We start from the raw sequence: 20,768 nt of genomic DNA, 5'->3' as shown, positions 1-20,768 counted from the left end.
TGGCTGGACCGCAGAGCATCCGCAGGAAACAGCTGGAGTGGCTGCTTCGGGCAGCACATGTGGGGTTTGCAGCTGGTGGGAGATGCCCCCTCCCCCAAGGAGGAGTGGGCGGTAGGGGCCTCACAGGGGTAACTGGGTAAAAGAGTTCATGGGAGGGCCCTGAACCCCAAACTAGGAGGTGGATTTGGTCCTGACCACAGTGGGAAGCCAGTGAAGTTTTCAGAGCAAAGTTGGCCGTGATGAGGTGGCTTCAGGAAGTTAACTTTGGCCATGAGTGGAGCGGTCTCGGCTGGGTCCCATCTGAGGAAGTGAGAGCATGTGGAGTTGAGGACTAGACCCTGGACCTCCTGCCCTCATCCTCCATCAAAGTCCTACCTGCTGATGCTGAACCGAGCTTTCCCAGGGTCCACCCCCAGCAACCGACCCCTCTTGACTCCCTCCTGCTGACCTCCCCTTCATGTCCACCAGTGGGGAGACAGGAGAGCCACAGCATTCTGGGAGAAATTCCCCCTAGAAACCTCTGCCTGGACCCAGATTCCCAGAAGCCTTTGCGTGGGGCTGGAAGTGTGTCGTATCCCCATATCCCCTTCCCATGCAGGGCCCTAGGCTCCCCACGTAATGACTTTGCCAGGAGTCTCGTCCCTCGGATACTGTCTGGTTGCCCCAGGCCTAGACCCTGCAACCCCCCAGCCTCCTGCCTGTCCTGCTGCTGTCTGAGCAAGGATGGCCTCTCCTAGCAGGAAAGATCGAGGCTTTGCCCCGCCTCGGACTGGCACTCACGGCCTTCTGCCATCTGGCCCCAGGTGGTCTCATCTTCCACTGTTCCCTCCTTCTGCGGCCCCGCTGCCTACTGAGCGAGGCCGTGGGTCCTCCCACTAGGCTTCCATTCAGGCCCTTCTTCCCACCTGACATCCGCTCCCTCATCAATTGCACCTAAAACAGCGCATGGCACGTGGCCACCTATTGAGCCAATGTATACATGAACTGAGACAAATGCAGGGGCCATTCCCGCTGGCCAGCCCCGTGGCCCCCATCCCGCTGGCCCAGTGCCCAGGAGAGCTCTTTTCCATCTCCAGCAGGCCACCTGCCCTTGTCTCACAGTCACCCTTTGTTAGGCCTCCACTCCCAAGGGCATCTTATCTTCCTAAACAGGTTGTAATCTCCCAGAGTCACGGACCCCCTTGCTCCTGCCAACCTGGAGTAAACAAGCCCTTTAGCTGAGAGGACAGAGGCAGCAGTGAGGGATCCACAGTTCACACGCCGCCTGGCCCAGGGCTGCAACCCTGCCTGGCTCCCTCCTGCCGGGGCCTGCAGGGTACTCCGGCGCTCTGCCCTCAGCAACGCCCTCCTACAGCCAACCTCTGACCCCATCACCTGCCTCTCCCCTTCAACCCTCTGCTCTGGCCTCCTCCATCCCGTCCCCCGCAGATGCTTCTGTGACAGAAATGTCCTCTTCCGCCCCCCTTCTCTTCCTGCCGGAAGCTCTTCCCCAAAACCTCTGCAGGAATCTTCCTCGGGAAGAACGTCACCTCCTCCAAAGCTGTGCTCGCAGCGCCCTGTGTTGCTCTGTGTGGCCCTTACTGCCCTGAACCTGTCGTGGGGCCCCTCCCCTCCCTCTGTCCTGAGCTCCTTGAGAGCAGTGTCTGGTTTCAGCCAAGAGGGAACTGGGGCTCTGAGAGGGGCAGTGACTTGCTCAAGGTCACACAGGCAGGGGGAGGCCAGACTGGAAGAGCCAGGTGGGCTTGGCTCCGGAAGCCCACGTACCTCCAGCCCCCAGGGCTGCCAGGTCTCCACCCAAGCTGTAAAATGCATGACTCACTGGCCAGCTGACAAAGCTGGACATCCTGCCTGTGTGTGGGCTCCCAGCCTGGACAGTGTGGACACTGTCCCGACGGGGCCCGAAGTACAGGGCCAGAGAAAGCAGGGCTCAAACCCAGACACAGGAAACGCAGCCAGAGCTTAGGTGTGTTTATTCCTGTACAAATCATTACAAAACCAAGTCTAGGGTAGTCACCGGCCCCCACCCCTTGTCCCAGTGTGCAGTGGCTCACTGCTGGCCTCCTCCTCCTCCGCCTGACTCGTCCCATTCCACAGCCTCCCCCAGTCTCCTCCTCAAGACTCCAGAAGAGCAGGGATTAAACCCACCCCACTGAAGTCCAGCAATAAAGTGCCTGATGTAGAGGGAGGGGACAGAACTCAGGCAACAGCTCCCAGCCCCCTAGAGCATTCCCAGGCCCAGCTCGGGGAGACCCCTGGACTACTCCAGCAGCTGCAGACAAAGGGGCTGCAGGAAACCTCAGTTGGGCTGGGATCCCCCCCTCTCTCAGCCCCAAGGGCTCCTCCAACAGGTGGAAAACCTCACTGCTGGATGGCAGAAAAGGGGGCCTGGCTCTTTAAGAGCCACGCTAATGGCAGCTGGGCGGAAGGGCTAAGAAAACAGCTGAAGGTTTGTCCCTTCTTTTCAGAGTCCCCCAAAGCCTGGGAGAGTTTGCGCAAAAATATCCTCAAGTTTCCAGGAGGAGGTGGGGAAGGGAACCCCAGACCCTCAGAGAGCTGAGCCCCCCGGCAAGGGGTGGTGGCTGGAAGGGTCCAATCTTGACGGAGGACAGACCCAAGGTGGTCGTTGGGGGAGGTGGGAGGGTTCTCAGACTCTAGAATCTGACACAGGCAGAAGGATGCCCAGAGAGGGGGCAAGGGGTCTGTCCAAGGCCACTCAGGGCAGAGCCAAGAACCGGACACCAGCCTCCCACGCCTGGAACCCCCTAACCCCACAGATGCCCCTGCCTGGGTTCCAGACAGCTCCCTCCGCCACACAACCTCTTTCTGGCTCTGGGGAGTGAGGGGTCGACACGAGTTCCCAGCTCCTTGGGACAGGACCCCACTGTCCCAACCAATAGGAAGTGATTTGGAGTCCGTCCTGGGGCTCTGAACCAAGGCCTCATGGGAAAGGACACGACATTAGCCTCAGATTACTCAGAAATATCCTGATTGACTATGCTCAGACCCTGACTGGACAAGAAATACCCTCGACACCCGACTAACCACATAGAAGCCCAAATCCCTGATTGGCCAAGAGATACCCCCAGGCCCGGAATGGCTGGAGATTATATCCTCTTCAAGGCCTGAATGGCCAGAAGACACTCTGACCAGCCTTGATTAGCCAGACGATGGCCCTTGGTCGAGCAGCTGGGCAGAGACCCACTTCTCCTGTGTCCCTTGTGAGAGTCTCACAGGCAGGGTGGCCTAGGTCCAGGAGGGGTGGGAGAAGGTGATTCCGTACAGCTGGGCCCAGGACGAGAAGACCCTCTTTTCCGTGATGAAGCGGTGGTGGTTGCCCTTGCGGCTGTGCTCATTCTGGATGTAGGTGACACACTCGTCCGGCCCCTTGGGCTCATAGTAGTGGTAGGGCATGCGCTGCAGGCGGGGCCGCTGGCTGGGGCAGAGCAGATGGGGCCATAAGGGCAAGGTGGGCACCAGCAGGACCCTGCCCTTTCCAGCCCCTGACCTGCTGTAGGGCCTCAGTGGGAGAAATCCCTGCCCCTCCCTGGGCCTCAGTTTCCCCATCTGTGAAATGGGTGTAGGACGGACTAGGTGTGTGACTCTCAAACTTTCTTTTTTTTTTTTTTTAATGCAGTGGAAACTTTTCCTTTTCCCAAAAGGGTGGCAATATGGGGTAGTGGTAAGGACTGTGGGCTCTGGAGCCTGGCCCCTACCCCTTACTGTTCGTGGGAACTGAGGCCACTCACAAAACGTCCTGCTCAGTTTTTCTATCTATGAAATGGGGAGAATAGTGCACTTATCCCTTAGGGTCACTATAAGGAGTAAATGAGATAATAAAAAGCCATGCTTGGTACATGGTCAGCACTTAGTAAAAAATAGCTGTCACCTGCTGGGCTTTTCATATCGTAATAATGAAAATAGTTATTATTAATATACAAACTCTGGGCTCTGGCTAAGCTTGGGATTGAGGCTCCTGGGGTAGCTCTAAAGAGCCTAGATCTCGGCAGAGCAGTTTGAATTCTATAAAATAGAGGCCCTTGAAGGCACCCCAGCCAAGGTTTCTGGGACCCCAGCTCCACCCTGCGGCCAATGGCGGGCAGTGCCCTGGGGGTGCTCACCTGCAGTAGTCGGGGGGGACCATGCCATAGACGTGCACATGGTCACACAACTCCACCGCAATCACCATGGTGAACCAGCCTGTGCTCAGCCACGAGTGGGACTTTTCCCTGGGGGCAGAGAGGGGTCATGATGAGGGGGCATGCAGGCAGGGAGGAAGGGTCAACCCACACAGAGTTTTCCAGAACTCCTCCCACCCACTCATGGGGCCTTCCCCCCACTTCAGTCACCCCCTGTCCAGCCCTGCTGCAGCAGCAGGGGCAAGCTGGCAGAGGGCAAGCTGTCTGGACAGAGATGAGGGGTGTGGGGACTGCTCCTTTGAGGGGAGGAATAGGAACACAGCATGCTGGGAATTAACTCCTGGGGAGACTGGTCACACCTGGGCAGGCTGGGAGTGACCATGATCACAGAGCATGGTAGGTAGATGCAGTGATGTACATGCTAGGAGCCAACTCCTAAGGGGAGACTAATCAGAGAAGGTCATGCCGGAAGCGACCACAAGTTCAGAGCAAGGCATAGAACAAGTAACCAAGAACCTCAGGCTGTGCTGCCCGCTACAGCAGTCACTAGCCACATGTGGGCACACGTGAGCGCTTGACATGTGGTTAAGATGTGCTGTCAGTGTAAAATACACACTTGATTCCTTAGATAGTATGAAAAAAAGAATGTAGAATATGTCACTGATCATTATTTATACTGATTACATGTTGAACTGAAAATATTTTGGATATATTTGATTGAGCGTGGTTCTTTGAAAAGTTTAAAAGAAAATAAACCTCTCACAAGACTGACAAAGAAGGGAGAAAAGACACAAATGACCAATATCAAGAATAAAAAAAGAGGATATCATCATAGACCCTGAAGACATTAAAAGAATAATAAGAAAACTGCAAAAAACGACATACATGAATTTGACAATTTAGATGAAATGGGCCAATTCCTTGAAAACCACAAACTACCAAAACTCACTCAAGATGAAACAGATAACCTGAATATCCTATAACTCTTAAAGAAATTGAATTCATAGTTCAAAATCTTCTGAAAAAGAACTCTCCAGGCCAACAGTTTCACTGGTAAATTCTACCAAATATTTAAAGAAGAAATAAAACCAATTCTGTACAATCTCTTCCAGAAAATAGAAGAGAAAATATTTCCCAATTCACTTTCTGAGGCCAACATTACCGTGATACCAAAACTAGGCAAAGACAGTACAAAATAAACTACAGACCAGTATCTCTCATGAACAAAGATACAAAAATCTCAACAAAATATTGCAAATCATATCTAGCAATATATAAAAAGAATAAGACACCCACAACCAAGTGGAGTTTATTCCAGAAATGCAAAGCTGATTCAACATACAAAAATCAATCAATATAATCCATCAGATTAATAATCTTAAGAAAAACCATGTGAGACAATTCTCCAGCCTGTGGAAGGAAAACCACATTCACAGAAAGATAGACAAAATGGAAAGGCAGAGGACTTTGTACCAGATGAAGGAACAAGATAAAATCCCACAAAAACAATTAAATGAAGTGGAGATAGGCAACCTTCCAGCAAAACAATTCAGGATAATGATAGTGAAGATGATCCAGGACCTCGGAAAAAGAATGGAGGCAAAGACTGAGAAGATGCAAGAAACGTTTAACAAAGACCTAGAAGAAGTAAAGAACAAACAGAGATGAACAATACAATAACTGAAATGAAAAATACACTAGACGAAATCAATAGCAGAATAACTGAGGCAGAAGAACGGATAAGTGACCTGGAAGACAGAATGGTGGAATTCACTGCCACGGAACAGAATAAAGAAAAAAGAATGAAAAGAAATGAAGACAGCCTAAGAGACCTCTGGGACAACATTAAACGCAACAACATTCGCATTATAGGGGTCCCAGAAGGAGAAGACAGAGAGAAAGGACCAGAGAAAATATTTGAAGAGATTATAGTCAAAAACTTCCCTAACATGGAAAAGGAAATAGCCACCCAAGTCCAGGAAGCTCAGAGAGTCCCAAGCAAGATAAACTCAAGGAGAAACACGCTGAGACACATAGTAATCAAATTGACAAAAATTAAAGACAAAGAAAAATTACTGAAAGCAACAAGGGAAAAACGACAAATAACACACAAGGGAACTCCCATAAGGTTAACAGCTGATTTCTCAGCAGAAACTATACAAGCCAGAAGGGGGTGGCATGATATATTTAAAGTGATGAAAGGGAAGAACCTACAACCAAGATTACTCTATCCAGCAAGGATCTCATTCAGATTCAACAGAGAAATCAAAAGCTTTACAGACAAGCAAAAGCTAAGAGAATTAGCACCACCAAACCAGCTGTACAACAAATGCTAAAGGAACTTCTCTAAGTGGGAAACACAAGAGAAGAAAAGGACCTACAAAAACAAACCCATAACAATTAAGAAAATGGTAATAGGAACATACATATCGATAATTACCTTAGATGTGAATGGATTAAATGCTCCAACCAAAAGACACAGGCTCGCTGAATGGATACAGAAACAAGACCCATACATATGCTGTCTACAAGAGACCCACTTCAGACCTAGGGACACATACAGACTGAAAGTGAGGGGATGGAAAAAGATATTCCATGCAAATGGAAATCAAAAGAAAGCTGGAGTAGCAATACTCATATCGGATAAAATAGACTTTAAAATAAAGAATGTTACAAGAGACAAGGAAGGACACTACATAACGATCAAGGGATCAATCCAAGAAGAAGATATAACAATTATAAATATATATGCACCCAACATAGGAGCACCTCAATACATAAGGCAACTGCTAACAACTATAAAAGAGGAAATCGACAATAACAAAATAATAGTGGGGGACTTTAACACCTCACTTACACCAATGGACAGATCATCCAGACAGAAAATTAATAAGGAAACACAAACTTTAAATGACACAAAAGACTAGATAGATTTAATTGATATTTATAGGACATTCCATCCAAAAACAGCAGATTACACTTTCTTCTCAAGTGCACACGGAAGATTCTCCAGGATAGATCACATCTTGAGTCACAAATCAAGCCTCAGTAAATTTAAGAAAATTGAAATCATATCAAGCATCTTTTCCGACCACAACACTATGAGATTAGAAATCAATTACAGGAGAAAAAAAAATCAATTACAGGGAAAAAAATGTAAAAAACACAAACACATGGAGGTTAAACAATACGTTACTAAATAACCAAGAGATCACTGAAGAAATCAAAGAGAAAATCAAAAAACACCGAGAGACAAATTACAACGAAAACGTGACGATCCAAAACCTATGGAATGCAGCAAAAGCAGTTCTAAGAGGAAGTTTATAGCTATACAAGCCTACCTCAAGAAACAAGAAAAACCTCAAATAAACAATCTAACCTTACACCTAAAGGAACTAGAGAAAGAAGAACAAACAAAACCCAAAGTTAGTAGAAGGAAAGAAAACATAAAGATCAGAGCAGAAATAAATGAAATAGAAACAAGGAAAACAGTAGCATAGATCAATAAAACTAAAAGCTGGTTCTTTGAGAAGATAAACAAAATTGATAAACCTTTAGCCAGACTCATCAAGAAAAAGAAGTAGAGGACTCAAATCAATAAAATTAGCAATGAAAAAGGAGAAGTTACAACAGACACCACAGAAATACAAAGCATCCTAAGAGACTACTACAAGCAACTCTATGCCAATAAAATGGACAACCTGGAAGAAATGGACAAATTCTTAGAAAGGTATAACCTTCCAAGACTGAGCCAGGAAGAAATAGAAAACACGAACAGACCAATCACAAGTAATGAAATTGAAACTGTGATTAAAAATCTTCCAACAAACAAAAGTCCAGGACCAGATGGCTTCACAGGTGAATTCTATCAAACATTTACAGAAGAGCTAACACCCATCCTTCTCAAAGTCTTCCAAAATACTGCAGAGGAAGGAACACTCCCAAACTCATTCTATGAGGCCACCATCACCCTGATACCAAAACCAGACAAAGATGCTACAAAAAAAGAAAATTACAGACCAATATCACTGATGAATATATGTGCAAAAATCCTCAACAAAATACTAGTAAACAGAATCCAACGACACATTAAAAGGATCATACACCATGATCAAGTGAGATTTATCCCAGGGATGCAAGGATTCTTCAATATATGCAAATCAATCAATGTGATATACCATATTAACAAACTGAAGAATAAAAACCATATGATCATCTCAATAGATGCAGAAAAAGCTCTTGACAAAAATTCAACACCCATTTATGATAAAAACTCTCCAGAAAGTGGGCATAGAGGGAATCTACCTCAACATAATAAAGGCCATATATGACAAACCCACAGCAAACATCATTCTCAATGGTGAAACACTGAAAGCATTTCCTCTAAGATCAGGAACAAGACAAGGATGTCCACTCTCACCACTATTATTCAACATAGTTTTGGAAGTCCTAGCCACGACAATCAGAGAAGAAAAAGGAATACAAATTGGAAAAGAAGTAAAACTGTCACTGTTTGCAGATGACATGATACTATACGTAGAGAATCCTAAAAATGCCACCAGAAAACTACTACAGCTAATCAATGAATTTGGTAAAGTTGCAGGACACAAAATTAATGCACAGAAATCTCTTGCATTCCTCTACACTAACAATGAAAGATCAGAAAGAGAAATTAAGGAAACAATCCCATTCACCATTGCAACAGAAAGAATAAAATACCTAGGAATAAACCTACCTAAGGAGGTAAAAGACCTGTACTCAGAAAACTATAAGACTCTGATGAAAGAAATCAGAGATGATACAAACAGATGGAGAGATATACCATGTTCTTGGATTGGAAGAATCAATATTGTGAAAATGACTATACTATCCAAAGCAATCTACAGATTCAGTGCAATCCCTAACAAATTACCAGTGGCATTTTTTACTGAACTAGAACAAAAAAACCTTAAAATTTGTATGGAGACACAAAAGACCCCGAATAGCCAAAGCAGTCTTGAGGGAAAAAAACGGAGCTGGAGGAATCAGACTCCCTGACTTCAGACTATACTACAAAGCTACAGTAATCCAGACAATATGGTACTGGCACAAAAACAGAAATATAGATCAATGGAACAGGATAGAAAACTCAGAGATAAACCCACACACATATGGTCACTTTATCTTTGATAAAGGAGGCAAGGATATACAATGGAGAAAAGACAGCCTCTTCAATAAGTGGTGCTGGGAAAACTGGACAGTTACATGTAAAAGAATGAAATTAGAACACTCCCTAACACCATACACAAAAATAAACTCAAAATGGATTAGAGACCTAAATGTAAGACTGGACACTATAAAACTCTCAGAGGAAAACATAGGAAGAACACTCTTTGACATAAATCACAGCAAGATCTTTTTGATTCACCTCCTAGAGTAATGAAAATAAAAACAAAAATAAACAGATGGGACCTAATGAAACTTAAAAGCTTTGTAAAGCAAAGGAAACTACAACCAAGACGAAAAGACAACCCTCGGAATGGGAGAAAATATTTGCAAACGAATCAACAGACAAAGGATTAATCTCCAAAATATATAAACAGCTCATGCAGCTCAATATTAAAAAACAACCCAATAAAAAAAATGGGCAGAAGACCTAAACAGACGTTTCTCCAAAGAAGACATACAGATAGCCAAGAAGCACATGAAAAGCTGTTCAACATCACTAATTATGAGAGAAATGTAAATCAAAACTACATGAGGTATCACCTCACACCAGTTAGAATGGGTATCACCAGAAAATCTACAAACAACAAATGCTGGAGAGGGTGTGGAGAAAAGAGAACCCTCTTGCACTGTTGGTGGGAATGGAAATTGATACAGCCACTATGGGGAACAGTATGGAGGTTCCTTAAAAAACTAAAAATAGAATTACCATATGACCCAGCAACCCCACTACTGGGCATATACCCAGAGAAAACCATAATTCAAAAAGACACATGCACCCCAATGTTTACTGCAGCACTATTTACAATAGCCAGGTCATGGAAGCAACCTAAATGCCCATAGACAGACAAATGGATAAAGAAGATGTGGTATATATACACAATGGAATATTACTCAGCCATAAAAAGGAACGAAATTGGGTCATTTGTAGAGACGTGGATGGATCTAGAGACTGTCATACAGAGTGAAGTAAGTCAGACAGAGAAAAACAAATATCGTATATTAATGCGTATATGTGGAACCTAGAAAAATGGTACAGATGAACCGGTTTGCCGGGTAGAAATAGAGACACAGATGTAGAGAACAAACATATGGACACCAAGGGGGGAAAGTGGAGGGGGTGGTGGGATGAATTGGGAGATTGGGATTGACATATATACACTAATATGTATAAAATAGATAACTGATAAGAACCTGCTGTATAAAAAATAAAAATAAAATTCAAAAATTCAAACAAAAAAAAAGAAAAACCATGTGATATCAATTGATGCAGAAAATCATTTGATAAATTCAATATCCAGTAATGATTTAAAAAAACTATTAGCAATCCAGTAAGAGAAGGGAACTTCCTCAACCTGATAACTTCCTCAACCCGCAGTTTCAAAAACCTACAGCCAACATCATATTCAATGATGAAAGACTGAACACTTTCCCCCTAAGCCTGAGACCAAGGCAAGGATGTCTACTCTCACCACTTCCAATACAATTCAATGTTATATTGAAAGTACTAGCCAGTGCAATAAGTCAAGAAAAAGAAATAAGAAGCATGCAGATTGGAAAGGAAAAAATAACTGTCCTTATTTGCATGTCCTTACATCATGATCATTTGCACAGAAAATTCCAAAGAATTTACAAGAATCTCCCAGAACCAAGAAGTAAGTTTAGTAGGATTACAGGATACAAGGTCAACAAACAAAAATCTATCATATTTCTACATACTAGCAATGAATAATGGGAAACCAAAAAAAAAATTTTTAATGCTATTTACAATAGCTCCAAAATTTTAAAAATATTTAGATATAAATCAAACAAAATATGTACAGGATCTATATGTTGGACATATTGAGTTAAATAAAAATATATTAAATTTAATTTCACCTGTTTCTTTTTACTTTTTAAATGTGGCTACTATAAAAATTTTAATTACCTGTGTGGCTTGCATGATATTTCTATTGGATAGCACTGGCTTGGCTTTTCTAGGGAGATTAGTCAGAGAAGGGCATACTGAGGGTGATGTAGCCTTAGAATAGAGCATGCTGGGAACAACTGTGTGCTTAAAGTAAGATGTGTTGGGAATGGTCAACACTTTCCATGAGGCATGTTATGGGGCAGCTCTCCTAGAAAGATGCTAGGAGTGACTGTGCAACCTTAGAGTATGCTGGGAGCCCTAGTCTCTCTGAGCCACTCATGCACCCTGGGGGAGAGGAGGCCATGCAGAGCGTGTTGGAAATGACTCAGGCTAAGAGCTGGACATGAAGCCAACTCCCCTAGGAAACCTGACCAGAAGGTGGCAAGAAGTGACCACACCCTCACAGCAGTGCATGCTGGGAGCAACAGGCCCTCTGGACGGAGCGTGCTGAGAGGGAGCACAGGGCTGGCCAGAGGGAGCGGGCAGGAGGTTGGTACCTGTCCTTGCCTGTCTCACTCCGGAAGAGGTCATCAAACTGGCGCATGCGGCCAAGAGAGACGGCGTAAGCCTCCATATTGGGGAACACCAGGCCTGCCCGCTGGATGACGCGCACCAGGCTGCCCTGGGGCTTCTGCATCTTGTTTGGGGGACCCCAGAAGATGAACACGGTTTCAGGGGTCCGGTTGACGAACTCCTGGGGCCTCCGCAGCACACGGAATACGCTGGAATGGGCCACTACGCGGAAGGTGGTCTTGTTGCCCACATCGGCTGAGTAGCCCGTGGTGGGTGCGTCATTCATGCGGATTGTGCACTCGGCCCGCTCGATCTCAGGGCCCAGCTGGGTGCCCAGCAGGTGGCTGGAGCTGGTGACAATCACACACTGGTGGCACCGGGAGGGCAGAGTCTGGGGGGGTAAGGAAAGCCAACACTGTTATGACCACTCAGTGCCAGGCGCTGTGCTCCGTACATCCAGGCCTCCAGGAAGCAGGAATTACGATGTTCGTTTTAAAGACAGGGAGACTGAGGCTCATTCATTCAACATTCAACAAATCTTTACAGCAAGCTGGCTAATGGCCAAGTACAAGGGACAGAGCAATGAACAAAAGAGACCCCACTCCTGGCTTCAAGAAGCTCACGGTTGGGGAGACATGGTGTACAAGTAAACGATAAAATAATGCCAGGTGGTAAGTTAAACACGCTGGGAAGGAAATAAAATAGGGGCAGGGGATCAAGAGTGGCAGGAGTGAGGGCTGCTCTAGAAAAGTCACCTGGGGAGGCCTCTCTGAGCTGACACCTGAAGGATGAAAAGGAACCATGCAGGGGAAAGTATTCAAGCAGGAGAAACAGCAAGACCAGAGGCTCTGATGTGGGATGACCATGGTGTGTTGAGAAGCAAATGAAGGCTGCTCGGTTGGGGCAGAGTTAAGGAACAGAAGAACAGGACAGCCATGCGGGGATGTCCCCAAAGTCATATAGCAGAGGAGTGCAGGGCTAGGATTTGAACCCAGGTCTATATGGCCACGGAGCCCCAGCCTCAGCCTCCCCAGAGAAGACATCCTCCCCAATGCACCCATGAACAGGACACCACCTTGTCAGTAGGCAAGGGTGTGGAGGCTGCCCTGAGCCTCTGTTTCCACATTGGTAAAATGAACGGGTTGGCACCACAAGCTATCTGAAGCCTATTTTCTGCCCATGCACCCTTCAAGGCTAAGCTCAGGTGCCACCTCCTCCAGACAGCCTTCCCTGAGCCCTTACTCTAAGATCAAGCAACATGTCCCAGGTACCTCAACTGATGGCTTTGCCAGCTTTCCTGAGCTCCTCCTTTCTGGCTTCTCCTATCAGGCTGGAAACAGCTGCAAGCCAAGCTCTGTCTCATTCCCTTCCACATTGCCCACACTCAAGCCATTCCACTTTCTCCCAGGTTCCACCTTTTAAATTTTTCTTTCAAGGGTCCTTAGGGTAGAAAAAGTCTCAACTGGGAGTTGATCTGTCTCTAAACACCTGCTAATGGGCCCTTTTCCAGTGAGAGTACGTTCAGAGCCCCAGGACCAACACACTGTATGCAAAGGCCCTGAGAGATTTATGAGGGTTTTAGTGAGGCAGGAGAGAGAGGTAGGCAGGGCCTGGGGAGACCTCCTCCTAGAAGGTGGAGTCCATGCTTGAGGCCAATAATTTTCTCCCTGACCCCAGGGAAAACATTAGGGCTCAGAGGACTACAGGGTGAACTCCAGAAACACAACCTGAGTTTCATGGTTACCCAAGGCCAACAGAAGCCCCAGAATGACTTTTGGCCTCTTGACACAGCTGTAGCTCATCAGGCATTGGGGCAATACCCTGGCTCCTCCCCTCCCTTGCTGTGTGGCCTTGGGCAAGTGACTTCACCTCTCTGAGCCTCAATTTCCTCATCTCTTCAAGGGAGATAACGCTAACCTCACCGGGCTGGTATGAGGATTACTGCTGGGCACAGTGCCCAGTGCACAGCAGGCAACTGACAATGGGCAGCCATTATTGTTACTGTTGTTGTGTTGTCAAGTACCCTAGTGTCCTGCTCCAAAAGCCTATGTAGACTCCCACGCAGAGACAGAGATCAGTGAAAACCAGAGAGACTTTTCCAAAGGGATTCTGACTCAGGAGATGATAGGATATTAGCACTAAGGGTGGGACCTTGGAGAAAACTGAGGCCCAGAGAGAGACAGGGTACTTGTCTGAGGTCACACAGCAAACAAGGGGCTGAAGGCACTAGACTCTTGGGATTCACCCTTTCCTGTAGGAGGGATGGTGGAAGTACAGAGAAGAGGTGGAGGAGAAGAAGGAGGTGGGAGCAGCGATGGTGGGCAATGGGGAGGATTAGTCTCCAGGCAGCTCCCAGGGAGCTTCCCAAAGCAGCTGCCCTACCTTGTTGCCGAGAATGGGGGTGTAGCCGTCCGTGATGCTCCACTTCTTGAGGTTGACGGGCCGGCGGGTGCGGCCCTGCAGGGAGCCATAATGAAAGACTTCATTGGCACTGTTGGAGCTGTAGAGGATGAGGATGGTGATGAGGGCAAAGAGGATCACGAACACTGCTGACCGCTGCTCCTGGAGAGGGGAGAGGCCAGTGAGGGCCCAGCTGCCCGGCAGGCTCCTTGCCACCTACCATGCCTGCTCTTTATTCCAGACCAGTTCAGGCACAACCTCCCCCAGGAAGGCCTCCTCCAGCCCCCTGAGCACCGCCTACCGCAGCACCAATCACACTGCATTCAAAGAGCCGTCCCCCTCAATTAAACCATGAGTTCTGAGGGCTGGGACTGAGTCAGCCTTAATCCCCACTGTATCTCAGCTCCCAGGGCAGGGCCCAGAGCACAGAAGGTTCTCAGGGTTTGCTGGATTAGATTGGAAGTGCGGGTCAGAACGATCCTTCCAGCTGCAGCTGGAAGGATACTTGGAGACAGGTGGGACATTCCAACGAGAGGGTCTAGGTCTTCCCCAAACAGTAACTCTTTATAAATGTTTACCATTCATTTAAACCTGAAGGGAAAGGATGTGGTCAGGAATCAGGATGCATGAGTAGTCAGTACACCAACATACGGCAAAGGGCAGGAAAGTGATATTTGAAGTGTCCACTGTTATTTATTTGCCTGGGGTCTGCAAGGCTAGGTGGGACCCAGGAGTCCTGGCTCCTTGTGCTGAGCCCCCTGGGCTGGTTATTAATGTACTGCTTCTCAGCTCCAGGTTTACTCTTTTTGCCTGCTCTGTGAACATGGATCTGGGCCCTTTACGTGTTTTTCCTTGCCAGCGAACTGCATAATAAACTTTGTCAGTAGAGGGCGCTGGAGAGACATGTCAGGAGGAAGGGAGTTTGCTTCCTGGTTCTGGGGGCTTTGGGCCTGGGGCTGGTGCACTTGCTTCTACAGTGCGTATGGCTTCTCCCAGTGGCCAGCAGCTTCCTCCAGCATCCAGCCTCAGGCAGTTTTGAAGCAGAGTGCTTCTGATTCCTGCTGCGACCACAGCTTCTCCAGAGTTGTGCTCATGTGGCACACTCAAACGCCAGCAACACCCAAAACACATAAGCTTCCCCTTCCTGGAGCAGGTTTTTTTGTTTGTTTGTTTTTGTTTTTAATAGGAATTGCTATCTATCTATTTATTTATTTATTGCTATTTATTTATTTATTTAGGCTGTGTTGGGTCTTCGTTGCTGTGAGCAGACTCTCTCTAGTTGGGTGCGCGGGCTTCTCATTGCGGTGGCCTCTCCCGTTGCGGAGCACAGGCTCTAGGCCAGCGGGCTTCATACTTGTGGCTTGCAGGCTCTAGAGCACAGGCCCAGTAGCCATGGCACACGGGCCCAGCTGCTCCGCGGCATGTGGGATCCTCCCGGACCAGGGCTAGAACCCGTGTCCCCCGCGCTGGCAGGCAGACCCCCAACCACTGAGCCACCAGGGAAGTCCCCGGGAAGCCCCCTGGAGCAGTTTTACCTGATGCTTGAAGTGTCTCTTGGGAGTTACCTCCTGTGAACAGCCTTCCCTGTAGCCTAGCAGGTGGATTTATGACAACTTCCACAGCACAGCACCACAGTGAGTTCTCTGCCATCCAGTGGGCCATAGCTGTGCCCTCTCCAGCCCAGCAAGGCCTGGGTCTCAACCCTGGGTGTGATAGCAGCTCCTTTTTTTTTTTTTTTTCGGCCGTGCCACACGGCTTTCAGGATCTTAGTTCCCCAACCAGAGATCGAACCTGGGCCCCAGCAGTGGAAGCACCAAGTCCTAACGACTGGAAATTCCCAGTGGCTGCTCCTTATACCCGCTAGTCCTGTATTCTGTAGAGTTCTAACCCCCTGTTACTCCAATGCTCAATTATAATTAATAATTCTTTATATTAAACTTTCTCTATTCAAATTACTGTGTGGTTTCTCTTTCTGGATTGGACCCAGACACACCCAGATCACCCCACCCCCAACCCCCAGGCTCTGCCAAAGCTGTAGTGCAGCTAGGAAAGGGGTGTGCAGGGCCAGGCACATAGTAGGTGCTCAGGAAAGCATAAATGAATGGATCATAGGGAACCCTGACACCCTCAGAGTGATGCTCACAATATCATGTCATTTTTGACTCTGATCACTGCCCCCTCTCCCAACCTCCCATTCACCTTCACTCCCCACCCCCACCCCCTGCACAGCACTCCACAGTCACCTTCCCGGCCAATCCTTTACCACAGATGGACCAGTCAAGCCTAGGAGGACAGAGGTGGACCTGGGCCCAGAGAGAGGCAGGAGCTTGCCCAGGCCACACAGATCAGTGGCCACAGCAGGGCTCACACCAGGGTCTCCCAGGCATCAGCAGCTTCTCGGCAGGGAAGAGAGACTTGTAGTGCCTGGGTCTGAGGCAGGTCCAAAGGAGCCCATTTCACGGAGGGAAATAAGAAGCTGAGATGGGGACAAGAAATGAAGGGGGACTTACTTTGTTGCTACTCATCTCTCTCCGGCGTCTGCTGAGGGGCAGGGGCCAGCGTCCTGCAGGTGGCCCAGGGGGCAGGGGTGTGGGGTCACACCTGCAAGCCACAGAAAGAGTTATGGCCTGGGTGCCCTCCCCCAAGTCCAGCTGGTCCTAGGCTACACCCTCCCCACCCCTGCCAGCCCTCCTACCCACCCATGACTTCAAGGCTCAGGGCTGTACCCATTTTTCAGGTGGAGACACTGAGGCCCAGAAAGGGCAGGAACTGGCCTGATGTCATACAGCCAGGTGGTGGCAAAGCCCTGCCTCTCTCCCTGCCCGTGCACTCTCCCACTCCGTTCGAAGGCAGCTGGCAGGCCTAAAACTGGCTCCCCTGCTGGGGGGGCCTGCCCCCCACCCAGCAGGAGCCCCATTCACACCCCTACTCTAAACCCTGTCTTATGTTCCTGAGGCCTGGGAATAACATTCCTCGTAGGTCCAAACTCCTCTACACTCATACCCTTCCAGGTCTTGCATAAACTGGCCCCTCTGACTAGGACACCCTCCACAATGTTGTTCATGCCCACTCATCCTCCCAGCCTGAGGTGGGCCAGGAATGTCCCCTGTGTGCCACCTCCCCGCTGAGAGCTCTCTGAGGTCGCAGCTGGCACAGGGCCTCACATTCTCTGCTGTGTCTCCAGAGCCCTGGAGATGGGTGCAGGAGGACTGCTGAATGACTTCATTCTTATCTTTTTTTCCCCCTTTGACTTTGTTCATTAATAAGTAAGATCTTGGGCTTCCGTGGTGGCGCAGTGGTTGAGAATCTGCCTGCCAATGCAGGGGACACGGGTTCGAGCCATGGTCTGGGAAGATCCCACATGCCGCGGAGCAACTGGGCCCGTGAGCCACAACTACTGAGCCTGCGCGTCTGGAGCCTGTGCTCCGCAACAAGAGAGGCCGCGATAGTGAGAGGCCCGCGCACCGCGATGAAGAGTGGCTCCCGCTTGCCACAACTAGAGAAAGCCCTCGCACAGAAACGAAGACCCAACACAGCCAAAAATAAATAAATAAATAATTTTAAAAAAATAAATAAAATAAAAAAATAAGTAAGATCTTGGGGGTTAAGGGCTCAGACTCATCTGTCCAATGGTTATAATCACAGCCCCACCCTGGGGCGCGGTGGGCTCCGGGACCATACAAGCCCAGCTCTGCTCCTCACTCCCCAACGGCTCCCCCATCCACGCAGGACGCAGCTTCTCTGCAGATCTCAATTTCCCCACCTGTCAAAAGGGAGTAAGTACTTGTGTCCAGCCACCTCCAGCAGATTCGAGGTCAGAAGGCACTAAGGGAAGGAGAGTGCGCAGAGAGAGAAACTGGGGCCCAGGAGCTCCCCAGCTCCGTCCTTCCCTCCAGGGGCCTCCCATCTCCCGCCACTATCTCCGCCCCCTGACCTAGCAGCTGTTTACTCCTACACCGCCACCAGGAATAGCCAGAGAACCCCAGGCCAAAGGAGGTGTCCCCACGCCGCTCCTGATTGGTTGGGTCTTAACTCCGCCCACCACCCAACCCCGCCCCCTCTCTGCGGGCTCCCCCTCCTCCCAAGCCCAGCTTCAGATTTCTCCGCAGCCAGCCTTCAAAGCCAGGCAGGGAGGCCCCCCGGACTCTCATGGAGACTCTCACAGTCCAGTCCAGTCCCTGCGGCACAAATCAGGAAACTGCGGCTCATCAGAAGGGAAGAGCAGCTTGTTCTTAGACTCATAGCCCGTTAAGGCAAAAGTCATCCAGATCCCTGGGTAGTCCCCATCTACCCCGACGCCTCTATCATTCCAACTGCCTCTCTGAGCTGAGCCTCCCCTCTACCCTTTCCTTCGGATGCCCCAAGCTCTAGACACACTAGAGCACTCCAGTTCCCAGGCCCACGCCCCCACTTTCCCACCTTTGCCTGAGCAGTGCCCTCAGCCAGGACCACTGTCCCCCTGGTCAGGCCCGTCACAATCCTGCTCTGAGAAGACCATGGTCAGTACAGCATCTCATGTTCAAGTGCGAATCCCGGTTCCACCACTTACTGGCTGAGGGGCCTCGGGCAAGCCATGTAACCTCTCTGAGCCTCAGTTTCCTCATCTGTGAAATGGAATAATAAGAGTAGGTAACTCACAATGTTGTTAGAAGGATTCAAGCAGATGTGGCAAGGGAAGCACAGGATTTGAAAGTGCTTGATCAGTGCCAGCAGCTGTTAGTTTTGTGGTTATTCATTGTTCAAGGCCTGCCTCTCCACGAGCTTGCCAGAGAAACACTCCCCTGCCCTCTGATGCATGGCCCAGCAACTTCCCTCTAATATCAATAAATGCGGAGCCTTTGCTAAGCATCACCCACTCACTGAATCTTCCTGGCAATTCTGCACAGCAGGGGCTCTTATCCCCATTTCACAGATGAGGAGACCGAGGTTCAGAGAGGCAAAGTGCCTTGCAGAGCTGTCCAGAGCCTGCTGGGGTGCCTTATTTCCCGGCTTGTTTCCAGGGAGCAGCCCAGGGCTGAGCCTGACTGGATCCCTCTCAAGGATCCCCCAGGGCTGGAATTGACCAGAGGCCACTGAGTGGTTCCCAGCACCTGGCCCAGCACGGGAGAGCAGGACTGTTGGGAGCGACTTGCTCAGGCTAGGGAGGCAGCAGCCCATAGCTCTGAGCCAGGATCGTGGACTCAGCCCCAAGGTGGGCCAAGCCGGAGGGCTGAAACCGCGAGCTCAGGCTATGGGGCCACACCCTGCCCTCTGTTTGGGGGCTTTGCTTCTCCCAGCTCGGGGAGTCCTCCTGCAGGCTTGGGACGCCCCCACGAGCCGCGTGGGAGGAGAGCTCACGGGAGAAGGGGGAGGGGGGCTCCTAATTCCAAATGGGGGGCGCCAAAACCGTGGGTGCACCTAGGAGGGGGACGACTCACCCTCTGCGCCCCGCTTGCGCTGAACCCCCCAACTCCAGCACTCCGGGGGGTACGGAGCTCTAGCCTCAGCTGGGAAGAGAAGGGAGGCAGGACGGCGGCAGGGTCCCCGAGCTCTAATGGGGTAGTCAGCGGCAGGAGGCCCCGCGAACCCCGCGACAGCCCTTGGGCGCGGGGACCGGGATCTCCAGGCGCGGTTGCCAAGAGTGAGTGGGTCTACGGGAGCCCCCGGGGCCCCCATATCAATCTCCATCCCCAGCGGCTCCTGACGGCCCCCCCACCTCCAGGGGCGCAGGCAGCGCCCCCCTCCCGCTGCCCGCCCCCGCGCGGCGCCAGCTCACCTCCCCCGGGGAGCGCCCGGCTCCCCGCGACCCCCGAGCCCCCTCACATGGCGCCGGGAGCCAAGAGCCAGGGTCCGCGCCACTCTGGCCGCCCAGGCCCCGCCGCAGCCCCGGCCCGCCGGGTCCTAGCGCCACCGTTCGCCTCTCTCCGGTTCAGGCCTGGGAGGCGGGCGGAGCCTTGGGGGGCCGCGGGTGGCCCCGCCCCTGGGCGGTGCAGGCGGGGATGGGTGAGGGGCGGACGAGCCCCGGCCCGGGGCACCCGAGCGCCTCGCTTATTCCTCTGGGCAGCCTGTAGTGACAATGACAATAACAACAGTCTTCCGGAGAACATTTAGTGTGGGTCAGGCCCACTTCTACCTCGCTTTATTGTTACCACGACGGGGATGGGGAAACTGAGTCCCAGAGCACACTGCGCTTGGAATCAGTTGAGTTTCTCCCTGGGCATCCCTACCTCGGGCCTCCAGAGCCCTGCACCCAGTAGTCACCCTGGGTGAACTCAGGGATCCACTCTTGGATTCAAGTTCAGCCCTGCCGTCTACTAGCTGTGCGGCCTTGGCACGTTACTTATGCTTCCCCTGCTTCCAGGAAATAGGGAGAACAACCTCACAGGGTGTTGTAAGGATTAAAAATGTTACATTACTTCTTATAATAATTGTGGTATTCATTACATCATTTTATGCGATAGTGAAAAATAACTTTAAGTAGCCTGGACAGCTGGTTAAATGAACAAAGACACAGCCCCGCTAAAATGAATGATGCAGATCAATAGGCACCGACAGGAAGAGATGTCCAGGATATTTACAGGATATGTAATAAGTGAAGAAAGCAAGTTTTTAAAATGCATCTGTAT

The 20,768-nt window shown here is 49.7% G+C and overlaps 1 protein-coding gene across 1 annotated transcript; it reads right to left on the bottom strand.

The window, feature by feature from the left end:
- Positions 1–1,955: 1,955 nt before the first annotated feature.
- On the bottom strand, positions 1,956–20,072 carry ST6GALNAC6 (ST6 N-acetylgalactosaminide alpha-2,6-sialyltransferase 6). Its single transcript, XM_082470244.1, is given in 9 exon segments — positions 1,956–3,433; positions 4,119–4,226; positions 11,748–12,154; positions 14,146–14,325; positions 16,674–16,764; positions 18,583–18,594; positions 18,596–18,616; positions 18,618–18,767; positions 19,919–20,072. Coding segments are annotated over 8 exon segments (1,053 nt in total). The 5' UTR covers positions 18,662–18,767; positions 19,919–20,072; the 3' UTR covers positions 1,956–3,243.
- Positions 20,073–20,768: the final 696 nt, after the last annotated feature.

This window comes from Balaenoptera physalus (genome assembly GCF_965194825.1).
Source record: "Balaenoptera physalus genome assembly, chromosome: 7".
NCBI classification, from domain to species: Eukaryota; Metazoa; Chordata; class Mammalia; order Artiodactyla; family Balaenopteridae; genus Balaenoptera; species Balaenoptera physalus.
The sequence above is the reverse complement of the archived record's forward strand: the minus strand, read 5'-3'. Positions and strand labels throughout refer to the sequence as shown.